Source organism: Nematolebias whitei, chromosome 19 (genome assembly GCF_014905685.2).
Source record: "Nematolebias whitei isolate Nwh7 chromosome 19, NemWhi1, whole genome shotgun sequence".
Taxonomy (NCBI): Eukaryota; Metazoa; Chordata; class Actinopteri; order Cyprinodontiformes; family Rivulidae; genus Nematolebias; species Nematolebias whitei.
In genome coordinates, this window is record NC_056516.1 from 35,175,289 (window position 1) to 35,198,810 (window position 23,522).

Below are 23,522 nucleotides of genomic sequence, written 5' to 3' on the forward strand. Positions count from 1 at the left end.
CAGCCAAAATCTGTGCTACTTAAACTCTCCTGACGTGCTGTAACCTAAAACCGCCTATCAAATCAAGCCACTGAATCATCCAAAACAACAAGATATACCAGTTTAGTGCATGGCAGGATACACTCTTTCAACTGGGACCTCATGATATTCATTGTTATAAAGCTTCTGGATTAGATAGGCAGTTTTAGGTTACAGCACTTCAGGAGAGTTTAAGTAGCACAGATTTTGGCTGAAGGCAACAAGAAGACAAACAATGGGCCTAATTTACCTCGGTTTGTATCTTCGCATAACACATAAATGAGATGCACAAGTAAAGCTACACCAAAGCCAAAGTAAATAAATGCTATATTGTAAAACTAAATATGCAGTTATGAAGAGAGATGGTTGAAAAAGTCAGGAGAGGACATAACTGAAACCAGAAAACAAATGTCAACAAACAGTCCAATAGAAACCAGTCATTTATCCCCAGAGTCATATGAATGTTTAAATCAAGCTAATTTCCAAACAATGCTTTATATGTAAACTTTGTGTATTTGATAAAATATGGTATTTTAAAGTTGTACGGAAGCAACATGTCTTAAAAATATTTGAAAAAAAAAAAAAGGCAGCAAAATTTAGTGTGACATGGAAACAGCTAGAACAGCATTTTGCTACTGATTAGGTTGATTGACAACAGGTCTGTAAGGACTGGGTATAAAAAGAGCTTTTTTTTAGAGAGGTCAAACCTCTTAAAAGTAAAGATGGGCAGAGGTTCACCAGTCTGCAGAAAATTATGCTTAAAATTGCAGAAAATGTTCAGAATGATGTTCCTAAGTATAAAATTGGAAATACTTTAAATATCACATCATCTTCAGTTCATAATATCATCAAATCATTTCAAGAATCTGAAATCACAGGAACACTTCCACAAAATATTGTAAACACAGCTTGTTGTGCCATTCTGGTTAAAGCTCTATCATCCAAAAAAAAACAAAAAACAAACATTAACATAATCCAGAAACACAGCCATCTCTCTGAGCTCATTTAAATTCAATTGTAGCAAAGTGCAAAACTGTTCTGTGGTCAGAAAAAAAAGAAAATTTGGAATTATTTTGTGAAAACATGGACGCCACGTGGTTTGGTACTAAAAGGAAGAGGGACCATCTAGCCTGTTATTAGCTCACAGCTGAAAGGCCTGCCTCTCTGATGGTATGGGGGTGCACACCATGAATGCAGAAAAGTAGAATCAGTTTTATAAATAGAGCAACAAAGGCTTGCATATAGCCAAAAATAAAAATCCAGCAAAGACCCAGGACTGCTGAACACTTCAATCAACCCAACATCAAACAGGAATGGGACAACGTTCCCCTGCAAAAACTCCAGCAACTGGTCTCTTCACTTCCTAATGTTTACAGACTGTTGGTAAAAGAAGAGAGGATGCCTCACAGTGGGGGAATCTGGCCCTGTCCCAACTATTTTAACGTGTTCTTCCTATTAAATTCAAAATTAACTAATTTTTTACCAAAAAAAACGTGATGTTACAATTGCTTACTTTTACATTTGATAAGTTTACAATGTTCTCATGTGGATCAAACTTGGATTTATGAGGTTTTTAAATCATTGCAGTGAGTTTTTATTTATACTACACAATCCCAACTTGTCAGGGTTGTGACTGCACAGTTAAAATAAGACAAATCAGCAACTTAAATCCAAGCGTTGCCATTTCATGTTCATGGTTCCTTTAAAATTAGCTTTTTGTGCAGAAGGACTTGTTTTAAGGGGGGAACGGAAGATAAAAAAAAAAGGTCTCACGTAGATTTGTAACCTTGTATCGCCCAAGCAGCAATGATGAGACTGAAAAAGAACATTTATGGAAGTCCAAGCTGTAATTTTCTCAACATTTTGGATCGGCTCCCTTTAGACTCGCTGCTCCCTTTTCCCTCCCTCAGGCTGCTTTGACTCGTCGTGTGCAGCAACAGAAAACATTAATTCATAAAATAAACTAACCATTCTGAAACACCTGTCAAACTACGTTTTCAAAATGAGAAACAGTTAACCTATGTGTCTTATTTCATTAAGAATGCAACAGGCTAAAAATCCTCCATAGTTATGTTTCTATTTCTCAAAAAAAAAAATCTAATAAAACTAGTTTGTCTTTTTTTTCTTTATTCAGTTACAATAAAACTCCAAATGAAAAGAGGCTACAAAAAGCAATCAAAAAAATATTAAACTCAATAACACTTAAACCCATTACTTCCGTTAAAAATATTCTAAACACAAAACAAACTTGACTTTAGTTTTGTAGGAACTGCTTGCCTCAAATCATTTTAATCACATTTATTTTGCAGTTTTCTTCTGCAGACACGTAACTTTCCAATGCACGTCCATTTAATTACAAGTGTTGTGCTGGTAACCCTCAGCTCTGCTTGCAGGCTTCCAGTGAAACGTTACAAAATGTATAATTGTGTAAAACCTCAGATTAAAATGACACTGAGCATCAGACGGATCCGGGCTGTGTAATTTCAACTTACAGGCAGAAATAAATTCACGTTGAACTTACATTTCTAGCATCTGAAAGGAAAGATCGCCTAGATCGTTTGAAAGTACGGTAAAAGTCAGAAAAACCGTTTCATGTTCGGTTGTACAACAGATTATCTGAGCGCTACAAAATCTGCTGCAACGTAGAAGCAGTTCTGTGTTTAGGCTCCAGGCTGACGGAGGAGCAGGAGGAAGTCGTTTAAAAGTGCAAAAACAATTAGAAATGTAACGTAACTTTGTGCTGGTCGTCAAAACTGAAGCTGCGATTTAGTTTTGAACATGTGGCTCAAAGTTTGTGCCACATGTTCAAATAAGCACCTTAAAAAATATATAATGTTACCATTTCCAGGCTCCGAACAACATCACACGCACATGCACACACAATTTTTAACAAAGCTGCAAAGGAACACAAGTTCATATCTGGAATTATTATTTTTTTTAAAGTTACTAATATTTTATTTACTTTTCTTTTTTTGCCGCAGCGAGCTAGCTCGCACGAAGACTTGCCGATTGTTTTTACGCCAGATGTTCTTCTTGACGCAACCTCAGAGCACCGAGCTGCCGCAGCCCTCTGTGTGGAGCAGGGAGCTGCTAGGGTGCCCAGGGGAGCAGATGGTTGAGGTTAAGGGTGTTGCTCAAGGGCACAGGGTGGGGCTGATACGGGTGGAGGCAGGTGTGGGCGCTTTATCTTTCCCACCTGCATTTTTTTTTATGTTGTCGGTTCGGGGAGTTGAACCGGTGACCTTCAAATCACAGACTCAACTTCTCTAACCTCTGCACCACCTACTGCAAAATACCGCATACTCTTAACTTGCTTAGATTGTGACGATTAGATTAGATTAGATTAGATTAGATGTCTTTTTACATTTATTATAGGTCTGTTGGTATCTGCACTGTGTTTGTGTTGGTTTTGCACGTAACGTTCCGTGCTGCACCGCGATCCTGGAGGAACGCCGTTTTATTTCAATATGTACTTGTACGTAGCTGAAATGACAATAAAACCTCTCTGACTCGGACTCATGAGCTATTAAAATATTAATTTAATTCCATGAGAATTGCTTTTACTGTGTGCATCATTGAATGCGTTTTATTCAAAGGGGGAAAAACATAAACGTGTTTAATTTTAAATGAGAAAATAAGATTTAAGGGAGGAAAGCCTGCATGAATCCAAACAACAAAATCAAATTGATTGTAAAACCCAGTTTATTAAAATTTTCCTGTATTTTATCTTTTCCTGCCCTCCCACTGTAACATCTGGTTGTTGGCCTCATGCAGTCCTCACCGACACATTCAAACTTATAAATGACTTATGTTAATCTCAATTTGTTTTCTAATCTGTGCCGTTTCTCATTATTTATAGCGCAACTTCATTTCCTTTCTTTCCATTTTCTCTGTCCTGAAGCGCAATGACAATAGAAATGCAGGACCATGGAACAAACAAGTCGTTTATTGAAATAGGTAAGAACGGTTACGAAAAGTCACCACTGTTTGCAAACAGGCCGTACAGAACAAGAGAACTCTTGTTTTATTCATACTTTTTTTTTTGGAGCATCACAAACGAGAGGCATCTCCAGTAGATTTTAATGAGTAATTCCACAGACTCAGTTTTTTTTTGTTTTTTTTGGGGAACAATCTAAGCTATGAAATTGTTACGATTACCATTTATTTAAAAAAAAAAACATCTCAGAAATGGACGACATCCTGCATATTTACAAAAATAAGACTGTGAATATAAAACTTGAACTGTTTTCTTCTTTTTACTTCCCTTAAAAAAAGCAAAGTCTTCCAAAGATGATGTTGTAAAGTTTTCACTGATCCCGTTTCAAAGTGGAAATCTTGAATGCAGACGATCGGGGACTTACCGTATTTTTCGGATTATAAGACGCACCAGATTATAAGGCGCAAACTAAAACATTTTGACAGATTTTTGAGCACCGTGTACCACATAAAATCAGTTCATAAGCACAACCAGAATTAATATATAAGTGGCGCCGGATTATAAGGCTCACTGTTGATTTTTGAGAAAATTAAAGGATTTTAAGTGCGCCTTATAGTCCGAAAAATACGGTACAGCAAACAGACGTGTCTATCTTTTCCACCTGTGAGTCATTTCACCTGGTCTGCCTCCTGCTCCACTGCTGAGCACCTTACCTTCTGAGATCTCATTGTTTTCCCGTGTCACGTCACCGCTTTGTCTCGTTTGGGACTCGGTCGTTTCGACGGTTGATCGCTGAGCTGGAAGAAATAATATATAAATGTAAAGGTCTGCATTAATGAAAGGCGGTCTTTAACAAATAGGCTTAACCACTTGTAAAAAAAAAAAAAAATCCAACTTGCAGATGTAGTATGACAGATAACTAAAAGGGTTATTTTGAAACTATCAGTGCACTCAGATACTTATTTAATGCAACGATTTGTGCTTTTTATAAGCTTTGATGAGCACACAGTCCTATCTGTGCGCTTTATACGAACACACTGAGCATCTCAGAAGCTGTGCGTTGAAAAGACACTTTAGAAGCTCTGTGTGTCCTGATTCTGTTTTCCTGATGTGAAGCAAAACAAGTACCAGAACCCTCTGAATGTCAGTGACTCAAACAAACACGCGTGGCCTAATTCTGTACAGTAAACTGAGGCGCGCTGTTGCTGTTGCTTTGCTTTGCTTTGCTTTGCCAAACCTCTTTTTTTCAAAAAGCTTTCAAAAAAGCATCTAACTTTAAGTAAAAGAAAACGTGCAAAGCAGAGGGATGCATTAATAAAACAGGGTGTTTCAATCAATATAAATAAATAACTAAATACCTACACATATATAAAACTGCAACATGTCAGGACGCCGATGAAACAAGCATGAAATAAAATCTTGGTATGTTCGCTATGTTCCGTTGTAAATAAAATATGGGTTTTGAGATTTTCAAATTGTTGCATTCTGCTTTCTTTTACATTTTACACAGCCCAACTTTTTCAGAAATAGGGTTGTATGTATATTTATAGAAGGGGTGTGGTTTCCCAGCAAGACAGAAATACTAGACTAAGCATGGCGAGTTAGTCCACTTTATTTTGTCCTCACCATATGCTAACTATTTTGGTGGAAAGCAAATCAAGTGTAAAAATAAATCAGTTCCAAACTGCAGGAGGAGCTAATAAGATTATATCCAGTTCCATTGCATTGACTATTAACAGAATTATTATTTTTTTTAATTTATTATTATTCATGTCATTATTATTTTTATTCAAAATCTTACTTCTAACCTACAAAGCCCTCAACAACCTATCTCCATCTTATAATTCCAGATCTTATTGTTACATATTTTCCTAACAGAGCACTTCGCTCTCAGACTGAAGGTTTACTCGTGGTTCCTAGAGTTTCCAAAAGCAGAATGGAAGGAAGATCCTCCAGTTATCAGGCTCCTCTCTTGTGGAACCAACTTCCAGTTTCTGTCTGTGAGGTTGACACATTATCCAGTTTTAAAACTGGTCTTAAGACTTTCCTTTTTGATAAATCCTATAGTTAGGTTTGGCTGGTTATGCTGCCATAGATTAAGACTACTGGAGGACAAATGGACCTCATTTCCTAAAATAAATTCTTAAAATCCCTCCAGCAAGTCCTGGGTCTTTCCCAAGGTGTCATGTCATGGGGTTGTGCCCACAAAGCCTCTTGAAAGCATCATAATCGATTGTCCAAACCACATCAGCTGACTCGCTTTGATACAGAAGAACAATGGCTCTATTTTCCTCATTTTATTAGAAGAAATAAATAAAATAGAAAATAAACATCTCCTAAAATAATTGGATTTAGCAAAAAAAAAAAAAACATTATATAGAGCATTTGTTTAGTTATAAACCAAATTTATGGTTTATCACCAACTCTTAAAGTGTTTGTGACATCATTTTTTTGTAATAAATATACATTTCTGGAAAGATAACCTATTTTATTTTAATCACAATACTGCGGTGAACAGCTGTGGAGGTATTTGCTAACTGGAAGTGATGACAAAGGGGAACACAGACAGATCAGAAGAATCTAATGTTCCTTCAGATTATTTTGAGCCACTATCAGACGGAGATCAGAGTTCAAATAAGATTGCTTACATAAACAAAGACTAGGGCGTTCCCCTTTTTAAAGAGTTCCCCTTTGATGTCACTTCCTGTTTCACTTTGTATGCACCAAGTTAAAAAGAAAATGCACCAGTTTTGTGAGAAAATGGGTAAAATTGTGTGCATTATGCCAAATTTCTTAAATATTAAGATGTTTTCAACCACTTTTTGTATTTGTGGGTTATGCATGTCACAAGCACTTTAAGTTTGTGCTTAAGTCAAAAGAATCAGCAGCCAACAGACAAAACTTTCAGAGGCAGCAGGTTCAGGAAGAAAAGAAACATTTGATGTGGTTTAAATTATGGAAACGTGCACTCTTACATCCTCCTGAGTCAGACACAAAGTCAAGGCACAACTGAGTGAAGCACCTAAAAGCTCCGTCTGTGTCGGCTTCGTTGCTTCCAACTGTCAGGCATATGGTTCCTGTAGCCACACCCTAATCAGACAGCAGGTTCTCTGCTAATCATAGCTGAAGGAAAACACCTGCTGTGGCTTCAATGATTGGAGCTAAAGGAGCAAATTCAACAGGGATCAACTCGAGCAGCACTTTTCTGTTACACGTCATGTTACAGTAAGAGAAGTTAGATTTATCTAGGTCAGATTTATTGTTTTCTAATTTTTATAAACCCCAAACTTAACATAAGATTGTAAAAGGCCACCTTGATTGCGCTGCAGTGACAGCCATTCAGTCTTTCGGCTGACTCGGCAACAGCGAGGATTTATAATTGGGCTCTGGTGAAGTCGCATACCTTCATGTTTCCCCTGCAGAGGTTTGCTCTCCTTCCCGGCTTTCACTGCGAAGATCTTGAAGTTGTAATCTTTTGACGGGTCATAATCTTCAATGAGTAGATTTGTTTCCTGATTTGATATTGACACCACCTTCTGTTTTCCACCTGTTACAGGAAAACCAAACAAACCATGAGGCAAGAGAAACTGTTTGGAATAAATTCTGGTTATATATATTTTGTAATCCTCGTTTTTTTTCAGTCAACTTTATTTATACAGGTTAGTCTCATTGATTCACGAGGACTCATTTTCAAGAAAGACCTGTTCGAGGCTCAATGTGATTTATCTGTATAAATAAATGTTGAATGAATATAAAATGAAAAGTAAATAAAAGAAGTGATATAAAACAAAATAAAAGCAAGCTACATTATGAAACGGGGCAAAATACTGAAAACAGGAACATGTCTACATTCATTTTTGCATTGAACTTAACACTTGTTTAAAATCCCTTGGAGAGGTCAAAGTCTACGGCTTCATTTATTTTTGTAAGGTGTTCCAGGAGCAGAGTCAGAAATGGCCTTTTTGCCGAGTTCAGTTTGCACTGAGGGGACGCTGCAGGTAATGATGTCTTGAGAGTGCATGCTGTAGCTGTACTGATGAAGTGACATCTAGGAGGAGATATATGAAGGCAGCAGACCAAGAAGTGATTTAAAGATGAAAATGTACCAGTGAGAGAGTCTGCGTGACGTTAATTATGACAAATTGACCAATGAATACAGGGTGCAGTGATGGGTACGGTAGTTACAGCCAGTTTTGAATCTTAGCGCATTGTGATAGACAGCATCCAACACCCGCAGGGTGCTTGTAGGAGCGTTCATGTAAATAATGCCACCATTGTCAATGGCTGGAAGGAATTAGCAGTTACAAGGCGTTTCCTAGCATTCAGAGTTAAACAAGATCTATTTCTGAAAAAGAAACCCAATTTTAATTTCAGTTTCTTTAAGTTTTCGGCATGAGGCTTACTAGAGATGTGCTATGGCTAAGATTCCCAAGTATTTGTAAGAATCGACAAACTCAATAGGAACACCATTCATAAATAAGATAGAAGGAAGAACTGACTGCACCTATTTCTTGTTTGAAAACAACATCCCATTGGTTTTATCAGCATTTAGCACCAGTTTGAGACAGAAAAAGTCTGACTGAATGATGTCAAATGCAGACTGTAAGAGCTGAAAAACCTTAGCAACTGATTAAGCTCGACAATAAACAACTTTATCGTCGGCATAGAAATGTAAGGATGCGTCAGGAATGATCTGAATTACATTACTTATGTAGACTGTAAAGAGAGTGGGTTCTAAGACTGAGCCTTGTGGTACACCATTGCTGACAGTCAAATAACTGGAAGAAGTACCATTGTGTTGAACACATTGCCTCCGATCTAAGAGATAGTTAGAAAACCAACAGATAGTGTGATCTGAGAAACCATTGTCTGAGAGCTTGTGCCATAAGATGGCATGATCTTGTATCAAACATTTTAGATGGGTCCAAATAAAGTCTTTAGCATCCAATGCTTCAACAACAAGTTGAAATAATCATTGTCCTTTAACCATTTAACAACTATATTTTGGCTCCCCTTGTCAATGGTGATGATAATGATTCTTGGAGGTATTTTCATCACAGCTAAAACCCCCTTGTCAGCTGTTAATGAGATTTTTTTAATTCAGTATATTGAAGGTCATCTTGGTAATAATGTGTCTTTGTGCAACGGGTACTGTATTTGCTAAACTGATTTTACTGACCTTGTTTTTTTAACCTGAAATTTAGTAAGATCCATCATATTTAACAGTCTTTTTATCGGTTTAAAAAACCGACCAAAACAAACCTAATTACTTATTTTGTTTTACCATGATTGTGTATTGTATGTCAACAATCCTCTTCATGATTTCGTTTGTATCCAGTTGCTCATGAGGCCATTAGTAATCATGTTTTCTGAGCACATGCTCAAAGAGCGTGACAAAACATGAATTCAAATGCTATTTAGAGTTGTTAGAATAAACCAAGAAAAACAGTCCAAATGAATATTTTCAAAGCAAATGCATGAAGCAGCAATCAAAGGTAATTTTTAAAGAACATTGTCCAGATTTGTGAGTTCTATTCATCAAAACCCCCCTTTTTAATGGGTTTTGGACATGAGCAAAGGAAATTGAAGACTGGCTCACAGCAAGTTGAATTCATTTTAGATTTGTTTATCTTCATATGCACCTGTACTAAGTATGTGGACAGCATTTAATCTTATTTTTTAGCAAGTTTTGAACAACAATAGCACAGAAGAATACAGATTAGCACCTCCTGTCACTGTTCCTACTCATTATAAAAGAGCAAATGAGTAAAAGCTTCTCGTTTTCATGTCTTTGATACAATTATTACGCCCGTGGATTATTTAGACAAGTCATTTAGAAGAAACACTTTTTGTCTGTTTTACTACCATCTGTGCTATCAGAATAGGGGTTTTAGAATAATTTATTGACTGGCTCCTTGTTAATGTGACGACTACTGTGCAGAGATCACAGAGTTTCTGTAATCTTCATGTAATGATGTAGATGTAAATTCAACAGGCATTCACAACACCTGTTTTGTAGCAGGAATATCTAAAGGGTGAGAAAACATTAATTTTGGATAGCAAAGCACTTTTTCCTCAAGAAGCAATTAAACCTGCAGTGAACTCGTCGTCCTTTGACAGGATGGAGTCTTTCGTCCACTTGGTGTAGCTTAAATGGAAATATGAATGAGTCTTAGAGGGGGGAACATAGAGTACATTCTTGAGAAGTGCTTTGATACTTGACTCGCACACATTAACATTCTTGGCCTAAAAAACAACAAACCCTGATGACTATACAGTCAAACAAGTCTCAGACAGAGCGATAAGACTAAAAGCATACAGTAGAAGAATTTGGTGCTTTGTGCAAGTCATATATTCCTGGATGCTGTTAATGATGGCCTGCTTGGACAATGAACTGCTGAGGTTATTTCCATAATATCTAACAAAGATATGCCCTTGTAATGAAAAATGATGAAAAATGCTGCAACTGACCCCATTAGTTCCCCCTGGATCCTTTTCCCTCTGAATGTTGCCATGTTATTAGCTTGGCAACATTCAGGGGATAAAGATTCAGGATTACAGATCCACTTCTCTCTGTTACACTAGCAGCTTTCTAACAGTCTTTGTTTGTTTAGTTTCATTTAGTTAACTGAAAAAAAAAAAAACTTTTTCTCAATTTAGGACCATCAAGGTGCTCCATGATCCAGCATAAAGGTAGCACTAAAGTACAATTTCTTGTCACACTGTTCCATGGACCTGTGTGACAGACATTTAATCATCTGCACCAACAATCACATGCATCTCGGATTGTTGGAAAGACACAGGCTATGTGCACTGATAGCAGCTGCATTATGAAACTTTCATTAATGAAATGGTGCCAAATACACAAAAAAAAACAAAGAGCATTCAGGAGCAAAACAAGAAAGCTTCTTTTGGGGAGATGTTGTGTTTCTCACATCTGACCAGGACCATGGTCTACAGAACAAATGGTAGTTATCAACAGGGCCTACACAGTGACGTCAACAAAACAGTTTTTTTCTGGAATGATGGACAAAAGTCTGCCGTAATGCCTACAGCTATCTGCATAACTTTGTTGATTGTAAATAAAATTTTCATAAGCAAAGGACACGACCATTGTACCACAGCAGAAACTAAAGGAGGTTTGAGACCGGACTGGGAGTCACCAGGACACTGTCCCTCACAAAAAACCTCTAAATGTGGCTCATTGTCAAACCCCGTCACATCCTTAAAGCAGAACATCGACCTTTTTTTACAGATATCAATGCACATGCGTAAAGTTAAGCACCATGTTCCCAAATACATTCATACCCACTTCCAATTGCAATGGTAGACTATAAGGGTGGAACACCAACTCTTGATAAAAGTGAACGAAAAGATGAAACATCAAACTTGAGAATAATTTCTAATAAATTTAGTCAAAAATGGGGGTACAAAAGGCAAATAAACATTATAAATAAAGTGCTATGTGTTGTCATCATCGTATGTTCCCATACAACAGTGAAATTGGTTCTCTGCATTTCACCCATCGCACCTGGGATACACCCAGGTGGAGCAGTGGGCAGCTATGTAAGCACCCAGGGAGCAATTAAGGATTAGGTGTTTTACTCAGAGACACCTCAACATGTGGGATTGACTGGGCATCAAACATGAAACTTTTGGTTGCCAAGTCGGCTGCCCTACCTCTACCTCACCTTGGCCCAAATTGATAATATATCAGTAAAAACAGAAGTAGGCATGATAAATCTAGACCGCAATGCATTATCCCCCTCCCTCTCGGTTTTCAAGTCCCGTTTAAAAACTCACTACTATTCAGTAGCTTTCAACACCAGATGATCTGTGTTTTGATCCTGTATGCTCCACACTGGTTTGTCATCATTATCTGCATCGTTTTTATGTCTATATTCTAATTTACCTCATTTGTATTTTGCTTTGTGTGTTACCTGTTGTTTTGTCTGTACAGCACTTTGGTTGGCCTTGTAGCTGTTTTAAGTGCTTTATAAATAAAGTGGTATGGTATGGTATGGTATGGTATGGTATGGTATGGTATGGTATGGTATTGCAAACTCAATATTGGTAGGATACGAATACATGTGTTAGTATCCTTAAAAAGGTCTAGTGAGTCCTCGCTCATTAGAATGGGGGCATCCAGCAACATATGGGGGCATGTTTATTTGGGAGTCAAGCCTTGATTCGAGCCTGATTCTGGTATTGGGGTAACCCCATCAACAGGTGATGGAAGGACGCACCTTGCATGCGAGTCCCCTGGAGAGCGATAGATGGAAGAATAGATGACTCTCTATCCTCACTCTGTCCTGAATGAAGACCAGGGGAAATCTGTGTCCCTTTGTCCACCTGTGTTCTTTACATTCTTTTTACACTGCTTCACTGTGGGTGGCATGGTGGATCGGTTGGTAGAGCTGTTGCCTCTAAGCAAGAAGGTTGCCAGTTCAAATCCCGGCCCCGAGACCTCTCTGGATGGAGTTTGCATGTTCTCTCTGTGCATGCTTGGGTTTTCTCCAGGTACTCTGGTTTCCTCCCACAGACCAAAAACATGCATGTTAGACTGATTGGTAACTCTAAATTGTCCCTAGGTGTGAGTGGTTGTTTGTCTCGTTTGTCTCTATGTGTCCCTGTGATGGACTTGCGGCTTGTCCAGGGTGTCCCTCACCTCTCACACAGTGACTGTTGGATATGGGTACCAGTGACCACCGCGACCTGAAAATGAAGACGCAGGTAAAAGACAATGGATGGATGGATAACACTGGAGTGTCCAAACTTATATTCTACCTATTTGCATTTACAAACTGTTTCAAACTATTTTGTACTTTGGGGGGAAATACAGCTTTATTGAAGTTGAAAAAAAATCCTTAAAAGTTTTATTTTCGAAGTGTTTCTCTGAGAGTGGCATGACCTTTGACAGGGCTTTGCAAACTGAAGAAAAATATCAGTTTTATTACCGCTCGAGGGAATGGCAGCTCGTGCTGGAAGCAAAGAGCAGAACAAATATGAACCGACATAAAATGTGTGTACCAATGACCAAAAAGAAAGCAATAAAAATCAAATGACAAAATATGCATCGGGCATCTAATCCTGTAAATGTGCTTGGCTGCTGTGGAAGCGGTACAAGTCAGCAGTTTCCAAATCGACTGTACTGCAGGTATCAACTTCCTGACCTAAAGAGATTATATCCAAATGATATTTACAAAAAGTCAGAGATGGGAGAACACAAACTTATTACTTTAGGATTGTGAAAAGTGCTTATTCTTTATTTTAGTTTGATTAAATTTAATTTGTCATTGAGCTTGCTGCTTGAATTTGTTGCTGTAGAATATAATGTTCCGGTTGGGATCAATAAATCTTGAACTGTCAGCCACTAAAACTCTTTTTTTTATTTTTAACAAATCTAATTTTCAGCAGCTGCTCCAATGTGACTGACAGGGAAATAAAAACTAATACGCTACTATAGTTGTCAAATGGAAGGCAATTCTTTAAACGCTACGAAGTTTTCTAATATTGAAAAACTTTAAAAAGAATTAAATCATATTTGGTTTGGTCTCGCGTTCTGAAATACAAATATGAGGTGCTGCAGAATGAAGCCAACTCTCTCTAGGACTGAAGACAAGCCATTTATCTACTTCAGCTACAAAGCGAAAAGTTCAACAAAATAATCCAGCAGAGCTCTTCCAGAAGTTTCCTGCTGTTTAGGGAAATTAACTGCTCATTCACTCCACTGATACCAACAGCCTGTGGTGAGAAAAGATCGTCCCTGTCATTCACTTTCTTCACTTTGCCCAGGAGGTGAGCAGCCATCCCAGCAGTCCCCGGTACTTTTTGAATCCGACTCTTTTTTTTTTCTTTTCCCTGTGTTCTTTAAAACTAAGCAGTGCCCAACGGCGATGTGCTGCATGGGCCTGTCTCAGAAATGAGGCCATCTTGCCTTGGTGGAAATGTCAAGTCTATTTGAGAACCTTTGAAAAGGCATGAAAGGCAGTGAAGATTTTTAGCACCTGTGAAGCTGCAGTGCTCATCACAAAAATACACACGAGATGACAAAGCAGAAAAGTCTCCCTGATTTTACCTGATGACTTCTACTAACTGAATATGCATCCCCTTTCTCGTCAGCTTGTTGGTTCTCCATCACTCTCTGTTGTTGCCCATACCAGCGTTTTAACTCCCGATCTTCCAATGCAAAGTTTTACAAACTCTCAGCTCAAGGATTTCCAGAAAAACTGTGGAGTCAAGGCCTCGGTGGTACCAGTTCAGTTCAGTTTATTTATAAAGTGCCAAGTCACAACAGAAGTCATCTCAGGGCACTGAACAGAAATATTCATATACATAAAAAGTAAGTTAATAATGTTATTTATCTAAGGAGCTAGCAGATTGCTTTGAGTCTTTCATTTGTATGCATTTATAACTATTCATTTGATGAAAGTAGGTCAATTTGTCCTCCAGTAGTCTAAGCCTATAGCATTATAACAAGCCAACCCTAACTATTGGATTTATCAAAAAAGGAAAGTCTTAAGTCCAGTCTTAAAACTGGACAATGTGTCAGCCTCACGGACAGAAACTGGAAGTTGGTTCCACAAGAGGAGCCAGATAACTGAAAGATCTTCCTCCCATTCTGCTTTTGTAAACTCTAGGGACCACAAGTAAACCTGCAGTCTGAGAGCAAAGTGCTATGCTGGGAAAATATGGAACAATAATATCTGGAATATAAGATTGAGCTAGGTTGTTGAGGGCTTTGTAGGTTAAAAATAAGACCAATTCAACAGAGCGCCAGTGGAGAGAAGCTAAAACTGGAGAACTATGTTCTCTCCTATACCAACTCATTAAAACTCTGGCAGAAGCATTTTGCATCAACTGAAGAATTTAAATAAGATTTTGGACACCCAGATAAACCATTGTAATAGTCCAGTCTAGACATCATAAATGCATGAACCAGTTTTTCTGCATCATTTTTAGACAAGATGTTTCTAATTTTAGTGATAATACACAAGTGGAAGAAGGTGGTTCTGGTAACATTTTTAATGTGGGGGTTAAAAGACCAGTGGTCGCAGGAGCACTCAGGTCTGTGACTCAAAAACTGGGTGAACACCTTCAATGGATCCCAGAAACATCTCAAAGATCCAGAGAAGCTGCTAAGAAACTGCAATAAGTCTCAAGCCCCCCGACCTCTGAGCAAACTGCTCATCTGGAAAAATACTGTATTGCAAACTGAGTAAGTGTGCGTTTTAATAAATATTGAAAATAATGAAGCAGGTTTTTAAACAGTCATTTGGGAAATGACAACAAATCAATGACTTTTCCAAAAACTGAATTGGTAAAGCAAAACTGAAAATACATTTTTTTTTTCTTTGCCAGGTTTAAAGCTCCTCTTCATTCATGTATCTATAGCTTTCCATTACTGCTCCTTCATGCTTCTCCAGCTCCATCCTTCATCCTGCCCTCAAGTACCTCTATCTTCTTATACCCCAATGTCATTGCCTCCATTCAGTCGATTCTCCCCTGTGGTCTCATGGGAATGTTGCCTGTGCTTACTGCACCTTATCTGACATTTTTTCATTACTGTGATCAAGCAAACAGGTTGAGCAACACCACGAGCTACAAGTTTACCCTGCCTCTAGCTGGCAGTAGGACTAATAACACAGAATGACGTGCAGCCCAAAACCTTCAGCCACAGTGGTTTACTTCCAGCAGCGAGGTAAATAAGAAAAGTTTGTGATATCCACTAAGCCTGAATCATAAATTAAGTCACTGGGTAGAAACAGCCCTAACGGTACAAAAAGGTGTAAGAACAGTAAACAGGTTGTTTCCCAAAGCAGAAAAGCAACATTTTATCTCCTGTTGCAGAGTAAACAGGGAGAATTGGAAATAGCCTCTGTCCATCCATCCATTGTTGGAAGCATAAATCAAAAAATAAGCAATAAGGCGGCTTCTTTTTTGAGTGGCTGCATCTAGGAGTATAAAAGATCCATCCATCCATTATCTTTTCCACGCTTCTTCCATTTTGGGTCACGGGGGTCGCCGGTGCCCATGTCCAGCAATCAATGCCCGATGGGCGGGGTACACCCTGGACGGCTCGCAAGTCCATCACAGGGCCACAAAGAGACAAACAAAACAAACAACCATTCACTCTCTCACTCACACCTATCAGCCTAACACGCATGCTTTTGGTCTGTGGGAGGAAACCGGAGTACCCGGAGAAAACCCACGCATGCACGGAGAGAACATGCAAACTCCACCCAGAAAGGCCTCTGAACCAGGATTTGAACCGGAGACCTGCTCGCTGAGAGGCAGCAGCTCTACCAGTTGCACCACCGTGCTGCCATGTATAAAAGATCATTATCAAAAATTGAGTTGCCACGTCAAAATCCAAGATGGCCACCATTAAGTATATTTAAACTGGCCACCCCAATCATTTGAGGAAATTATACTTTCTAGTTTTTACATTACTTAAAAGTACATTTCCCTCAAATGAATGGGTCAAAAATAAGCAACGTGCTGAATTTCATTTTGGTGTGTGGCTTAATCCAGGCGTAAGGTCACAGTAAATATCAGGCGGCCACGTCAAAATCCAAGATGGCCACCGCCATGTATGTATATTTAAACTGGCCACCCCATCTTTTGAGGAAACTATGGTTGCTATTTTTATATGGCTTAAAAGCATAGTTTCTTCAAAAGATTGGGAGTGGCTAGTAGGGTGGCCTAAGATTAATCTATGATGACCAAGGTCACCAATGGACACCTCATAGCCACACCTTTGCCCCTGGTGGTGGATAAAATTCTCTGTGCTGCATCAGACAAGCAAAATAAAAATAATAAATTTAAAAAAATACCCTACCTCTGTTCTTCTACACAGTCTTAACACCTATCATCTTGAATATCCATCCATCCATCCATCCATTATCTTTACCCGCTTATTCCATTTTGGGTCACGGGGGTCGCTGGTGCCCATGTCCAGCAATCACTGTGCGAGGGGCGGGGGACACCCTGGACAGGTCGCAAGTCCATCACAGGGCCACATAGAGACAAACGAGACAAACAACCATTCACTCTCTCACTCACACCTAGGGACAATTTAGAGTTACCAATCAGCCTAACATGCACGTTTTTGGTCTGTGGAAGGAAACCGGAGTACCCGAAGAAAACCCACGCATGCACGGAGTCATCTTGAATATCTTGTACCAAAAACATTAAAGTTCACTTCCATTACCTGTTCAATTATAGTCCAGAAAATTGAATGTAAACTGCAAACATTCACTATTCAAATCCCTCAGCGACAACGGACATCAGCATAACACTTGCTAACTTTGTTCCTTCTAACTGGATCACATTTAACAGGGTAGTATAACTCATCATAACAAATTTTAATAAAACTAAGGCACTCCCACCTTTGGTTCACTTGCAAATGGCCATTTTAGTGAAGAAAATGCTTATTTTTTATCTCAAATTTTGGTGTAACCATGTGTGTCTGACCAAAGAAGATCTTAAGAAACAATGATGTGACAGCTTTCTTTCTTTATGTCCTGTATGCTGGCAACAACAAACACTATGAAGCCACTTTAGTAGGTGTTTGTCTTAACGCAGGCTCGTTTTGTCTTCATCCAGTTTTATATGAGCCTTGATAATGTGTTGAATGACTGAGAGGAAATTGTAAGCATTTTCAAAGAAAGAAAAAAACCCACTTTGAGTCATGGCCAAAATATTTTATCCATTATGTGATGATAATGTTGATGTTATCAGAAAACCTTTTTGGCACATTTGGGGAAGCATTTGTGTTTTCCTCACTTGCGAGTTTGACAATTACATGAAAATACCATTTTCAACAACTGTCTAAAACACACACACAGCCAGAGATTTACATTCAGAGCCAAACATAAAAAAACTCTCCAGTGGTTTTCATTATAGGCTTCTATCTTCTTTGGAGGCTGAGAAATAAAAATGAAGTAAACATTCACAATTCTGTCTGCGTCAGTTCAGTTCTTTTAAAAATCCCCAGGTGCTAAAAGGCTGATTCTAAATTATGCTGTTGTTTAGGAATTTCCACTTTCAGGTCCATGCCTATGTGTAAATTTCTGACTGGAAAAAAGGGGATGTCTTATTTGTCTTGAGGCGCTCCATTTCTACTGAAAACATATTATTTTACAGAATGTAAGCATTAAAATCAACCGTTCAGTGTGACGAGGGCCTTTTATGTTGAGATTCTACACACTCTGCGTTTCATTGGGTTGGGCGTACTCCCTTGAAGAACCCAATTAAAACGAGCTCGGAGATAAACAGTGAGCGTTCGAATCCTGCTGAAGAGAAAAACCTGGAAACTGTTTAGTATTAGAGTCATGTGAGTATAAAGCTCAGACATCACTGCAAGCTCAACTCATCGCCACACTCTGGTATCAGACTGAATATGTGGCAGTGACAGTGAGTAGCAAACAAAAGAGAAGGCATCTATCAAAGAAACTTTTCTTTTTTTTATGCTGATAAAACAGCTTAGATCACGTTGCCTTAAAAAGTGTTTCGTTCTACTTTTGAGCACAATTTGTAGCAGAATATAAAGCAATGTATTTCTGGACACAATATTCTGGTTCTCCCCGAGTCCTGACAATAATCACTTGAAAATAAGTACCAAGCATTTACTTTCAGGACCATTTGTATTCTATCTATGGGTTAGTAAGGCAGCAACTTTAGACAGTGAAATGTTGAATAAAAAGGAAAATATCAGAGGCTATTCATGGCACGATTACCATGTAAAATTTTACTGATCAAAACTATCCTATTAGAAAATTAAAACACTGAGAAACATCTATCTAAAACAAATAATATAACAGCTCAACTTTAATTTGTAATATATGCATTGAGCATTACCAACGTCTCCAACACACCTGGGTTACTCTATGTCATCTAAACAACCTCTTTTCAATTATTTTTAACTCTTTTTTTCCTTTTTGTAAATGTTTTGATATAATATTAAATAAAACCAATCATATATTTGTCTTTTTACTGACAAAGGCTTTTAATGATGTTGTTGAAGCTTTGGACACTAAGGATTACTGTGCTGCACTTTACTTAGACCTGTCCAAAGCCTTTGATACGGTAGATCATGACGTCTTATGTCACAAGCTCTCAGATATTGGCTTCTCAGATCACACTGTTGGCTGGTTCTCAAACTATCTCTCAGGTCGGAGGCAATGTGTTCAACATAACGGTACTTCATCTAACTACCTAATGGTCACCAATGGTGTGCCACAAGGCTCAGTTTTAGGCCCCACTCTTTTTACAATTTATATAAATAATGTAGGTCAAAACATTCCTGACGCATCCTTGCATCTCTATGCTGATGACACTGTTGTTTACTGCCGAGTTAACACTGTTTCCAAGGTTTTCCAGCTTCTACAGTCTGCATTTGACATCATTCAGTTAGACTTATTCCATCTCAAGCTGGTGCTAAATGCTGACAAAACCAAAGGGATGTTGTTTTCCAACAGAAAGTCAGTGCCAGCAACTCTTCCTCCTATCTCATCCATGCATGTTGTGCCTATTGAGTTTATAGATTTTTGCAAATACTTGGGAATTTTGGTCGATGCACATCTCTCTTTTAAACCACATATTGAAAACCTGATAAAGAAACTGAAATTAAAACTGGGTTTCTTTTTCAGAAATAGATCTTGCTTAACTCTGAATGCCAGAAAACGCCATGTAACCGCTACCTTCCTACCGGCCACTGATTATGGTGACATTATTTACATGAATGCCCCTGCCAGCTCCTTGCAGATGTTGGATGCTGTCTACCATGATGCGCTAAGATTCATAACTGGTTGTAACTACCATACCCATCACCACACCCTGTACTCCTTGGTCAGTTGGTCCTCATTATAGTAAGTAATTAAGTACAAGTCTATTTATATAGTGCTTCTCAAGATAAAAATCACAAAGTGCTTTGACAAAATAAAGAAGTGCACAAAACAAATTTAAGCAAAGGCAGATTTAAAAAGATGAGTTTTTAGCTGGCCTTTAAAAGAAGCCACTGAGTCCACTGATCAGAGAGTTTGAGGAAGGGAGTTCCAGAGTCTTGGAGCCACAGAAGAAAAGGCTCTGCCTCCTTTAGTTTTCAGTTTTGTCTGGGGGACAATCCGCAGGTCTTGATCACAGGACCTCAAAGCCGTGATCAGGGTGCAGGAATGTAAAAGTTCCGAGATGTATATTGGTCCATGTAGAGCTCACCAAGTCAAAACCTAAACCTTGAAATCCACTCGATAATGAACTATGAATTATCTACATGTAGGCTCTCACACTGGTTCATTTTCATCTATGAATCCCTCCTTGGTCTGCTACCTTCTTATATCTCCTCCCACATGTCACGCCGTCAGTGCAGTTACAACATGCGCTCTCAGGACATCATTACCTGCAGCGTTCCCTCGTACGGTCTTAACTTGGCAAAACGTCCTTTTCCTGCTCAGTTCCTGCAACCCTGAACACCTTATAACAGGAACTGAAGTTGTTCACCTTGGTTTTTTTAAAGGAGTTTCAAATATTTGATAATGTCAATAGAAAAATCAATGCAAATATGTTCTTGTTTTTAGTATTTCTTACTGTTTTACGGCACCCTGATTTATTGTTTTATTCCCTACTCTTACTTTAACTGCATTTTTTACTGTTGTTTATTGTTTTCATTGTTTACTGTTATTGTTGTTTGTACTTTATATGTTCTGTCTGGAACAGGTCTCTCTTGTAAATGAATGTCCTCGTGGCTCAATGAGACTAGCCTGTATACATGAATAATCAACAATGTTTATGTGCGCGTCATTGGGTGGAAGACCACATAAAAAGGTTGATTTGTTCTGCCTTAGAATAAATAGTTTTAACTTTTGTGCTCTTCTGTGTAAAATCAGAGTTTTAATCCCACAAACTCAAATACAGATGTGATATTGTTGATCTGATTCACAAAATAAACTCTAAGAACAACTACCGGTACTTGCATTACTGTTAATGCAATGTGGCAAAAAGTATTCTTAACTAGAAGCAAGAAGCAAAGGGGAAGATTGCCCTGCGGCACATAATGAGGGGCCCTTGAGCAAGGCATCAAGCTACCAAACTGTCAGTGAGGAATCAAGGCTCAGCTCCAGGGTGTGATGTGAGATTAACTGTGTGGACGTCAGGCAGGACTGGACATGAGAGGATTAAAGAAAAAAATCTGTCATAATTACCTGAACAAAGTTCAAACCACAAAGGTTCCCTAAAGAGTGTCCACTCACAAAACTAAGGCCACAAAAAAGATTCAAGTGTACACATACATGCTTTCTTTTGACAAGTTGGCTGTAGTGGATCTTACAGGGCAGCTGTGGATCAGTGATTAGAGCAGTGGTCCCCCACAGAGATTTAGTTTGATTCCTGGCAGTATATCAAAATGTCCCAAGGTAAGACACTGAACTCTCATTGCCTCCGATGTGTTCACCATGTCTAAATGTGATCTGAGACCCTGATTACTCGCAGGGTTGTCAAACTCCAGGCCTCGAGGGCCAGAGTCCTGCAACTTTTAGAAGTGTCTCTGATACCACACAGCTGAATCATATGACTGAATTAGCTTCTCAGTGCAGTCAAGTTCTCCAAAGTCCTGCTAATGACCTCCTTATTTGATTCAGCTGTGTGGTATCAGAGACACATCTAAAAGTTGCAGGACTCCGGCCATCGAGGCCTGGAGTTCGACACCTGTGCTCTAGAGAGTGATTTATTCAGATTAGTTTTGTAGAGATGTAGCAGAGTGCTGTATGATGGTGTGTGGACGAGTAAATGAGGGCACAGATTGTGTTGTAAAGCACTTTCAGTAGCCCAATTGGCTAAAAAGGCACTATATATGTACAGTCCATTTCCTGTTGATAAAACTAAAACAAAATATAGCCAAAGATATGGTAAATGGTAAATGGACTGTACTTATATAGCACCTTTCTATCTTATCAAGGTACTCAAGTGCTCAAAATGAAACACAAATGCACAATCTGTGCCCTTATTTACCCATTCCTACAGCACTCTACTATACTGTATCTATACAAAGACAAATCCGTGCTTTAGATCACATTCATACACTGAAGGGACACACATCGGAGGTAATGAGGGGTTCACTGTCTTGCCCAGGGACATTTCAGCATGTGACTCATGGTGGAATTGAACCCCCAACTATCCCATTAGAGGACGACTGCTCTAACCACTCAGCCACAGTCGCCCCATATAAAAAAATAAAATTATTAATTGAAATTGGGGAAAATTCATTTTGATAGGAGACTCAGTTTGCTCATTCTTGAACACATGATGTTGCACGGTGTCTCAGTTGGTGGAGGTGTTGCCTTTCAGAACAAAAAAAAAACATGCATGCTAGGGTGATTGGTAACTTTAAATAGTCCCTAAGTGTGAGTGAGAGAATGAATGGTTGTTTGTCTCATTGTGTCAGTGTAGTCCTGTGATGGATTTGTAACCTATAGGGTGTATTACTGCCGGACATGGGCACCAGTGACCCCCACAACCCATAAAGGAAAAAGCAGGAAAGGGATGTGTGGATGTTTAAATGAGGTCCTTTTACACACTGGCTCAAACAGTGTGCTGATGAACCAACAATTCCTTGTTCTCAATCTAATCATTGTAAAGAAATAAACACATATGAGAGTTTATGCTCCACTTTGCTGGATTAGAACTAGATCTTACCCGGCCGTGTGGTGTAAATGACCTTGTAGCCATCAACAACTCCTTCCTTTGGTTTATTCCATGCCACGTCCAGCTTTTTCGGACCAACAACTTTTGCACGAAGTCTCCGTGGTGTTGATGCTAGAAAGACAATAAAAGGAAATTCAGCTGCATTGAGGTAATAGTTGGTTTGAACCATTTTTTTTTAAATATCTGAATATTGCATACTTTGAAAACATAATTTTAAATAAAACTTCCCATGCACCATTCTTTTAATTACTTTTGGTTAATACTGGAAAAAAATACCACTGTCAATAATGTATAATAATGGATGACATTTATAACAGTAGATGGAGTTCAACTTTGTTGGAGTTTAACTTCTATTTTTACAAATCACCTAAAGCACCAAGGCACAGCAAGCAATTATAGAAACTTTGATTCGTTTCTACTTAAACGTAGCATCACTAAAGAGTTAGGTTAGATTGAACTCCCTCCAGAGTTATGGTGCCGTAGAGGCAGTCACTCCATTTGTGTTTTAAACATTTAGAAAATACGGTGGCCCTAAGGTGTAAATGAACAACAATTGAAAAAACAGAATTACATTTGAAAAAACTGAATTACACTTGAAAAAACTGAATTACATTAAGCCAAAGCGGAAGTATCCAAAGCAGAAGTGGCCGGAATCACATTTGAAAAATAAACGGAATTACATTTGGAAAAAAGGGAATTATATTAAGCATTACCAGAAGTGGTGTTTTTTTGTTTTTGTTTTGTTTTTTTACTTGATTAACAACATAAAACAGGACAACAGAACAATGTACAGTACACACACAATGGAGGTACAGTTAGCAGGCTAGCCTTTAGCCTGTAGAAATGGAGAGCTATGTTTTGTTCAAGC

General features: G+C 38.5%; 1 protein-coding gene across 1 annotated transcript in view; it reads right to left on the reverse strand.

Moving 5' to 3' along the window:
* LOC119425516 (collagen alpha-1(XIV) chain) overlaps window positions 1-23,522 on the reverse strand; it is a 231,844-nt gene that overhangs the window by 190,873 nt on the left and 17,449 nt on the right. The window contains exons 2-4 of the mRNA XM_037693045.1: window positions 22,646-22,765; window positions 7,359-7,502; window positions 4,669-4,752 (exon numbers count right to left, since the gene is read on the reverse strand). Coding sequence (XP_037548973.1) covers window positions 4,669-4,752; window positions 7,359-7,502; window positions 22,646-22,765 — 348 coding nt within the window. The remainder of the gene's footprint in view (window positions 1-4,668; window positions 4,753-7,358; window positions 7,503-22,645; window positions 22,766-23,522) is intronic.